Source organism: Curcuma longa, unplaced genomic scaffold (assembly GCF_044706935.1).
Source record: "Curcuma longa cultivar G26 ecotype Majalengka, Jawa Barat unplaced genomic scaffold, ITB_CL_G26_1.1 contig_3996, whole genome shotgun sequence".
NCBI classification, from domain to species: domain Eukaryota; kingdom Viridiplantae; phylum Streptophyta; class Magnoliopsida; order Zingiberales; family Zingiberaceae; genus Curcuma; species Curcuma longa.
Genome location: NW_027434023.1, coordinates 6,016 through 15,898, shown reverse-complemented (window position 1 = coordinate 15,898; position 9,883 = coordinate 6,016). Strand labels below are relative to the sequence as shown.

General features: G+C 34.9%; 1 protein-coding gene across 4 annotated transcripts; it reads left to right on the top strand.

Moving 5' to 3' along the window:
* The first annotated feature begins 3,136 nt into the window (after positions 1 to 3,136).
* LOC141819345 (tubby-like F-box protein 8) lies at positions 3,137 to 9,184 on the top strand. Of its 4 annotated transcripts, none has more exons than XM_074706679.1 (6): positions 3,137 to 3,305; positions 6,055 to 6,115; positions 6,225 to 6,682; positions 6,893 to 6,980; positions 8,030 to 8,162; positions 8,242 to 9,184. In XM_074706679.1, exons 3-6 carry the CDS (start codon positions 6,326 to 6,328, stop codon positions 8,969 to 8,971), a joined length of 1,308 nt encoding a protein of 435 aa, XP_074562780.1. In that variant the 5' UTR covers positions 3,137 to 3,305; positions 6,055 to 6,115; positions 6,225 to 6,325; the 3' UTR covers positions 8,972 to 9,184. The 4 variants fall into 4 exon arrangements, with proteins under 4 accessions (XP_074562780.1, XP_074562778.1, XP_074562779.1 ...); XM_074706677.1 differs by having other exon boundaries at positions 6,055 to 6,121; XM_074706678.1 differs by having other exon boundaries at positions 6,055 to 6,137.
* The last annotated feature ends 699 nt before the right edge of the window (positions 9,185 to 9,883 follow it).

Sequence of the window (9,883 nt, the reverse complement as noted above, 5' to 3'; positions counted from 1 at the left end):
AACGGTCAGCCCACGACCGCTGGCCCGCTGCCACGAGCCCAATGGCGTCATGGCCAATGGCCGCGACCAGATGTGCTGCCAGTGGAAGCTGGCCGCGATCCAGCCTTGGCCACCGGTAGGCGAGTTGCGAGCAACGGCCCGATGCCGGAAAAAAGAATCGGTCGGCCAAAATAGAAGGGAGGAAGATGACATACCTTGCTCTAGATGTGATGGAGGTTGCCTTCGTTGAAGAAATCCGACAAAAACTAGACCATTGCGGCGATTGGCGACGGCGAAGCTCTGCGGGAGGGGAGGAGATCGCGAGAGAGAGAAAGAAACCTAAACGGTAAGGAAGAAGAATCGACAGATCTAGGCTTTATGAGTTTTTTTTGGTGATGAAAGTTTTTCGTTGCCAAATTCATCGCTAATTTAGTGACGAATATGTGTTTCGTCACAAATTAGTGATGAAATATTTTTTTATCGCCAATTTGAGATAAATTTGGCGACAAAAAATTATTTTGCAATGACCTTTCTGACAAATTTTATATGTTGTAAAATTTGCAACAAATATTATTTCGTCGCAAATTTCGTTGTAAATTTGTGACGAAAATATTATTTGTCGCAAATTTCGTTGCGGATTTGCGACGAAAAATTTTCGTCCCTAAAAAATTATTTTTTTAGTGAACATTATGCTCATGAATGGAAGATAAACATGGATATATATTTTTCGGCTCAATACAATCCCGAGCAAAGTGACCCTTCTTGCCATAGTTGAAGCAAGTCAGTTTACTTTTGGGTTTCTTTCCATGTTTATTTCTTTTGAATTACTTCTTGTTTGTCCCAACCCAGCAACAACAACACTAGCAGCATCAGCTTCTTTCCCTTTTTCTTCTTGAACTATTTTTTCTTATTCTTATATTTAGACGTTCTAACAGAATCTTCAGCTACAAAAGCTTGTCCAGAAATTCTTGCGGATTCAATTCTCTCCGCCTCCGGTTCAACATGACGTGAGACATCAGCAAAAGTTTTGATACTTTCACTGTGTGTTAGATTCTGTTTCATCGTATCCCAAGAATCAGGAAAGGAACGAATTATTGCTTGAACTTGTTGTTCATCAGTCAACTCATAACCAACCATCTTGAGCTCTTGAATCATATTGGTCATTTTCCTCAGATGTTGAGCCATAGAAATATTCAGATGCTTTTTGTAATTATCAAACTTAATTGTCAGTTGACAAAGCTTACTAAGGCTTACTCTACTATATTTTTCTCTAAGGGCAACCCAGACAGCATGAGCAGAGGGTAATGACTTATATTCATAAACCAGGTCATCTACCATTGAACTTATCAATATACCCTTAGCAGTAGAGTTCTTTTTTTTCATGCCTTATAGACATCAATATCACGTCTATGCTGTGTTGTCGGACTATCAACAGGCTCTTCTATAATCTGATAGACAGTCTCCAGAACTTTTTATTCCTCAAGAACATATCGTATCTTAAGATGTCATATATTGTAATTTTTCATAAACTCGAAGACGTCCAAGTCTATCTTTGCCTACCTGACACCCGAAGACGCCGAAGACATCCAGCCTATCTTCACCTACTCGACACCAATTCAAATACGCCTACCTAACACTCGAAGACACCAATCCGAATACACCTACCTAATACTTAAAGACACCAACCCAAATACACCTATATGAAGATGTATATATATATATAATTTAATCAAAATTATTTAAACTAGATTAAAATTACTCTAACTTCATAAAAAATAATTTAACATTATTATATTATTATAATTTGGAATGGTTGTACTCATAGTTGTCTCGATAATATTAAAGTGATTTTGATTAGCTCGATAATGTTTAAGTGATTTTGATTAGTTGAAATAATTTTGATTAAATTTAAATAATTTTGATTAAATTAATAAAATATATTTTAATATAATAATGCTCTATCTACTATATGTTTGTTTAAATTGAAATAATTTTATTATGAACATAATCGTTACAACTTGCTTAACATTATATTAGTTAATTATATCTATAGTTGCTATAAATTGATTTTGATAAAGTTTGAGTAATTTTGATAAGTTGATAAAAAAATATTTTAATATAATAATATTTTTTATGTAATAATTTTGATCAAATTGGATAAAAAAATTAAATCAATTTACTTTAATACATTAGAATAATAATAGTTGTTATACATTATAATAATTATGCCCATCCTAATTACTATAATAGTATTAAATAAGAGTATTTTTTAAATAAAAAATATAATGTGGTATCCTTTTAATATTTTTTAAATAAAACACCCTTTGATAAAATAATGATTTTTACTCTAAAGTAATTAATAAAAAAAATCTGTCTCTTTCTTATCTCTTCTTCATTTAGACTTCTAACTTCCCCTAATTTTCTATTTTCTCTGTGTTTTTTTATATTGTTTAATCAAATGAGGAAGAAATATAATCAAATCAAATTCGACATTTATATAAAATAACATATAGGGCGGGATAGATCGATAAGGTAGGACTTGACGAATTAGAAAATCTTCAATCCAATCCAATTCAAGATGGGCCACGGGTTAGACGGGCCAATCCATGGATCTCTTAAAAAATAAAAAAATATTAAACAAGTTTGAATGATATTTTAAATTAAATAAGTTAAAAATTTTAAATTTAAATTATAATTTTTAAGTTTGAATTATAATTTAAATAGATCAAATCCACTAATTTATTAAGTTTTCTATTTTAATTTTAAAATTTAAAATAAATAAATAAACTTTTTCAATTCACGAGTCAATCTAAGTTCACCACGAGTCAACCTGCGGGTCGCGGACCTTGGCGGACCAATTCATCTGAACCCATTTTAAAATGGATTGATAAAATTTTAACTTAGCGGGACGGACTAATCCGATGGATTAATCGAATTTGACGGCTATAGTTCTACCTTAAATGGGTATCGATTTGGCCAACTGAAGATGACGTGGCAGATCAAATACCACGATACCGCTCAACGTTAGCAGAGGGTGACTAACGGCACCGTTACTTGACAACAAACGGGGCCGTAAGTCAACTCCCTGACGACGGCGAGCGACTCCCATAAAAATAAAAGAACCTCCTTTGCCCCTCTTCTTCCCGATCTCAATTGGATTGGACAAAGCTTAGAGTTCCGTTTTCTTCTTACGCACAGACATAGAGACAGAGAGAGAGAGAGGAGCGAAGCAAAGGATCCGTCGGGGCGGAGGCCGATCGGTTGTGTCAACTGGATCGGAGGCTGGTGGTTTAAAGCGCGGAGGTCCGAGGAATTCGAGGGATTAGGTATTGCTGAGTTTTAGTTCGTAGGGTTTCTGTTTCTTTTTGGGTGATTTGCTGTTGTTAAAATGTCTAGTTCAAAGTCCTGCCATGTTGTCGGTTCCAAGTTCTCTTTAGTGATCTCCGATGGGAGCCTTTTGTTCGGAGCTCAAGCTTCGATCTTGGAGTTTATATTTCTTTGATTGGTTCGTCGATCTGTGCTTTCCTTAATTTTCTTTAGGGATCTGTCTAAAAAATTGTGGATTTCTTGTTTCCTTCTGGTATTATGGTGTATGATTTAGCTAATTAGCTTAGGTTCTATACCAGGGAGAAATGACGATTTTAGTTCTAAAACCTCTAGGCATCCTAAAACGACGACTACGAAACTTAGCCGCAGCCGCTGCGTAGTTTGAATAAGTTCCATAACCTTTGGGCATGTTTCCCTTTTTTTGTTCTATTCTCATCCTATGCAGCATTCTGTTGTTGGATGTCTTTTTTTTTTTCGAGGCAGAATAAGGATGGTTTACGTAATTTATTAACTTCATAGCTTGTTAAGTACGCCACACAATGGACCAGGATTTCTTTTTTCCTTAACTTCCTCCATTGTGAAGTAAGCCATGCACAGTATTCGACTTTTTACACTCGAAACATTTCTTTACTTCATTTTTAGGCTTATCCAAGTTCATGCGTCTTTGTGAGGTTTAGTTGATATTAGCTTTCATATTCAACTTTTTTACACTCGAAGCATTTCTTTACTTCATTTATAGGCTTATCCAAGTTCATGCATCTTTGTGAGGTTTAGTTGGTTTTAGCTTTTATGGAATCAAGAAAAAAGTATTGATATAGAAAAGAAACGAATGATGATTGACTCATCTTTAATTAAAGGAAATAATTGGAGAATATTTTAAAATTAGCACATGAAATATTCTAAAGTTAGTGTGGTGCGTATGAAATATTCTAACTTTTGATTAATGATATATTTCACTTTTCATGGTTTATATCTATGAGATAATTATTCCCTTTGCCTTATGAACGTCCAATTTTCTGTGTCATTTTGATGGTTTGATGTTGGTATTATAACTGAAGCTTAGTGGTTGAATCTTGATACTAGTTTTTCCATTCTTGCATCTCTTTCTTGTGCATCCACTCGTCCATCACTTTCATCTTGTCATTCTTTCTTTCAGATTTTATAACAAAATTTTTACCTCACTACAAAAAAAGTTGTAACCTTCCCATATGATAAGAACCCATCACACATTGGTACAATATGAAAAAGATAATTGATGAAAAAAATATTTCCACTAAATTTTAAGAAAGACAATCTTATATGTAAACACAAAACAATCTTTTTAAAGTGAACTAAACTTAAAGACAACATTGTAAACTCTAGTTCACTCACAATTAATGAACTTTTAGTTAAATGAAAAAACTGTACTCAAAGAAACCTTTTGATATCTCAAGCTTAGAAAAGTTCTTTTATAATATTTTAAAGGAATTCTCTAATGACAATCTAAAAGAATTCTCCAATGACACCTTAGTAAGCCTCTTAATGATACAATCTTACAAGAACCTCCTATTGACTTGACTAGAGACCTATCGACCTGATATTGACAATGATTTAGACTTGCAGATCATAACTCTTTCATATTATCTAACGAAGCCAAAAAGGAAAACTAAACAAACATTAGGAATTACTAATGCAAGTAACTAGCCTAAAATTTTGCAAATCACTTGTTATGATTTCTTCTGTAGTTATTTATGTTTATGTCAAAGTATAAAAAGAGGAGCAAAATGCATGGTTTTTTTGCTTATTGGAAGGGGCATCAAAAGAAAACGGATAATGAATATTTCTAAACAAATTTAGTGAAGTAATTATTCTTTGCTTGGAAAAGAAAACCCAAGAAGAAGATCCAATTACTCGGTAGTCAATTTCTCCTCCGGAGGAAAATAAGGCAAAGAAGGAAATAAATAAAGATTGGACAATATTTTAAGATTGGCACATCTTAAATTTAGTTTATGCTGAAATTTTTATTGTTTAGTAAATTGTCAAATTATTTGGTAATTCAAAGGCGTCACACTTTCTTTTGGTAATTAATCAAAATAATTGTATCCCAATTATGGTTTAATGTGTTTTTTTTATTTGGATTATTTATTTCCAGGTTTGTTAGGGTCGAGGCTAAAATTTGTGTCGTGACTATGGAATATAAGTTATAACTCTTGATTAATGATATATATTCCACTTTCTAATCTTTGTGTGATCATATTTTTCTTTTGCGAAATAATTATCTCCATCACTTTATCAATTTTGTCTAAATTTTTGTGTGATTTGACTATTCAATTTTGGTATATCATCAAGTGCATGACTGATGTTTTTGGTGTTACCATCAAAGTTCCTTGCCTTATTTGAATTCTTTTATGCGGAAAGCCAATATGGCGTAAAATCAAGATTTGAAGAAAACCACTTTCTTCAAACACTTGAAGAAACAAGTTGTCAAGCAAAAATGCACACAATTAGCTGTCATGTATGGTCAACTGAGGTTGCTTAATCATGACAGCTTTTATGTACTGTGTAATATTTGACATTTTTTTGTGTAGTTAGTGTCCATTCGCCATGATTTGTTGTTACATGGTCAGTTGTAACTGTGTTGTTCAGATCTAGATCAATTTACTTCTTGGATCAATTTTCAGCCTTTTCTTTTTGTGACAATTTTTTTGATGTATTTATTATATGATTTTTTTTTTGATATATTAGCTTTAATGTGTTCATTTTTCACAGTTCATCTTCGTGTGGCATATATGTGAAAGTTTTGGAGTTCCTGAATAACTGAAAATTAATAGTATGGGTAGGCTCTGCTAATTGTCAGTCTTCTTTTCTGCACCCTTCTTTATATCTTTTATAATTTTTTTATTTTGAAAAAAAATAAATGGGTTTTTGTTTGTATGCAGTTTACGACCCCAAAGGTTCTCTGATATCTGGCTGTTAAGAATCTATTTCAAGCTCGTTGCTGATTGGTTTTTGTTTTTCTTCACCAATTGGGTTGGAGTAGATGTCATTCCGAAGTATAGTCCGTGATGTTAGAGATGGCTTTGGCAGTTTATCAAGGCGGAGTTTTGATGTCAGGCTTTCAAGTCTAATTGGTCATCGCAGGGGAAAATCCCAAGGCTCTGTGCTGGAGCTGCATGATCCATGTCCCATTATCCAGCAGAGTCGTTGGGCTGGCTTACCCCCTGAGCTTCTCCGTGATGTGATCAGAAGGCTAGAGGCAAGTGAAAGCACATGGCCATCTCGGAAGCATGTTGTTGCCTGTGCAGCTGTCTGTAGATCATGGAGGGAGATGTGCAAAGAGATTGTCAAGTGTCCAGAAGTCAGTGGGAAGCTCACCTTTCCAATCTCTCTAAAGCAGGTAGTTCCTTGTTTCGTCTACTGTGTAATTAGATATCAGCCATGTGTCTCATGCATTATGTAAACTTAGCTCCTGCTATTGATTTGTTTGTCAAAAGCATTGGCTTGCTAACGCTACCGACACTTGCTATCGAAGACCATTTAGATCTGGTGGCAGAGAAATTGCCTACATTGGTAATGATTTCTAATTAATTTTTCCTGCTTTTTTCAGCCTGGACCTCGGGATGGAACCATTCAATGCTTCATTAAGAGGGATAAGTCAAAACTTAGTTATCATTTGTACCTGTGTCTTAGCACCTGTAAGTTTCCTTCCTTTTTGTTTATTTTGAACTTCAGAGATCTTCTTATTCTTGTTAACTACTTGCCGCAAGGCCAACACCCAGTTGTCCTGCTGTTTCAGTTTGGACAACATCTGTGTGGTCTATGTTTCAAGTATTCCATGCAAGAGCTGGTTACATCTTAGTATATTGAACTACTATTTTTATCACTTTATGAATACTCTCATACATAGATCCTTCTATAAAATAGTGATTATGCAAAGTTAAATTGTAATCTGTTTTTTTTTTCTTTTTTTTTCTCTTTGAATTATTTTGATACAGTCATAGGTTACATTTTTTTCCAAATACTTGTGATTTTTGTTTTCCTTTTAAGCCAATCAGTTGTTATCTGTCACAAGGAAGGAATTTTGTATTTCCTCTTCTCTGTTTATTGTCCTTGAGAAAGATAAAATGATTAATTTTTCAAAGTTAAATTGTGATTAGTGTTTTTTTTTACCTCTGGGGAGTTCTTTTAATACAGTCTTGGGTTACTTTCTTTCTAAATACTTGTGATTTTTTCATTTCCCTTTTATGGTAACCAGCTGTTAGCTGTCACAAGGAAGAAACTTTGTTTTTCCTCATCTGTTTATTGTTCTTCAGTAAGATTGATAGTACATCTTAGTTTATGGAGCTACTGTCTTTATCACTACTTGTGTCTTTTTATACATAGGCATCCTTTTGTAAAATGAATGATTATGCAAAGTTGTTTTTCTCTCAGGAATTCTCTTGACACGCTCTTAGTTTACTATCTAGCTTTCGAAGTATTTGCCATTTTCATCTGCTAGCTGTCCCAAGGAAGAAATTTTGCATTTCCTCAATCGCATTTGTTTGTGGCCCTGCAGAGTTTGGAAACAATTTACGATCACTCCTACGTAGAGCATGCTCTTAAGTTGTGCTAATATATTCACTTCTTTTGCTAAACATTTATTCTGTAAAATGTTTTTCCCATCCATATTGTGCTTAGACATAGCCTTGTAGGACTGCATTCTTTGATGTCTTTCACTCACTAATGAATGTATATGTATATGTAGCTGTTCTCGTTGAGACTGGGAAGCTTCTCCTATCAGCTAAAAGAAATCGCCGAACCACTTATACAGAATATATTATCTCAATGGATGCTGGAAACATATCAAAGACAAGCAATTCATACATTGGAAAGCTAAGGTACTTGTTTTGCTAGATAGCAGCACATATTCAAGTTTTATAATTATGCCAATCTAAGCGTTTCCTTCTAAGATTACAGGTCCAATTTTCTTGGCACAAAATTTGTGGTATACGACACCCTGCCTCCGCACAACAAATCTACCATTTGCCCACCTGGTCGAACAAGTCGTAGGTTCTCCAAGAAAGTCTCTCCCAAAGTCCCTTCAGGCAGCTACAACATAGCCCAGGTTACATATGAGTTGAATGTTCTTGGCACACGAGGACCACGGCGTATGCACTGCGTCATGTACTCGATTCCTGCATCAGCACTTGAGCCTGGGGGCACAGTTCCTGGTCAACCTGAGAACGTTGTTTCCCATTCCCTCGATGACTCTTTCCGCAGCATGTCATTCTCCAAGTCCTCTATCATGGACCATTCATTGGACTTCAACAGCTCTCGCTTCTCTGATATAACTGGAGGAACTCGCGAGGGAGAAGAGGAGGATAGCATAAAGGAAAGGCCATTGGTACTGCGAAACAAACACCCAAGGTGGCACGAGCAGCTGCAGTGTTGGTGCCTGAACTTCCGCGGCAGGGTTACGATTGCTTCCGTGAAGAACTTCCAGCTGATATCTGCTGTGCAGCCATCAGCAGGCGCCCCTACTCCATCAGAGCCACCAGCAGTGCAATCTGATCATGATAAGATAATCCTCCAGTTTGGCAAGGTGGCGAAGGATATGTTCACCATGGATTACAAGTATCCACTCTCTGCCTTCCAGGCTTTCGCCATATGTTTGAGCAGCTTTGACACCAAGTTGGCTTGTGAATAAAATAGTGTTGATTGTTAGTAGTGAAAACAACCAAAGAACAAAATTTCCAAAAGGTAAAAAGAATGTGCTCTGTCGATTCTTATCGGTTGCTAGTGTCTGTCTATTGATCAGGTTGTAACGTGCAGCTTTGTTTTTAACTTTTGAGGCACCGTGACAGTGAGCTTGTGAACCGTATTACCCACGTAGATTCTCTTTCTAATTATTTGCATTTAACTTTTTCCGTCCTGATTTGAAAACCGTTTACCCCCCTTTATATGCGAATTCTACATTTATGTGCATCATTAGCTTAATGAACTGGAAAAAAAATGCCAATGTTTATAACTGGAGTTTTTTCTGTGGAATATATGCTGCTTTAATTTCCCACCGAATTGCTTACTTTAAATTTTTAGTGGTAAAAAGATAGTTCGTTGTTCAGTTTCAACTTGATGGGACTTGGTGCGATGGTAATTGGTAGAATGGGTTTTCATACAATGAGGATTTAATTTCCGCTTTGGGTATTTCATACGCCATGGTGTTAGAATCATTTGTGATGGTATGTCCTTTGTTAGAATTTATTTGAGTTTTTCAAATTTATCTTGATGGTCAAGGGATTAATAGATTCAAAAAAAATTAAATATTTAGATTAATAAAAAAATATTAATAAGAATATTTTAGATTTATTTAATAGATGAATCATGAGGGTAGATTACTTTTCAATAAAAAATGAAATCCGTCACATCAACTGTCTCACGATTATCTGTGAGAAAATAAATTAAAAAATTATGTTGATCATGGAGGAAGGCATTACTTCGACTTTGTCGAGATTTGATCCTTGTCCACTTTAATAAGTCTGCTCTATCATAACCAACTCAATTTTACTTTAAAATTTAGATTACTCAATTTATATCAATGGGATACATGGTGGGTTAAGTG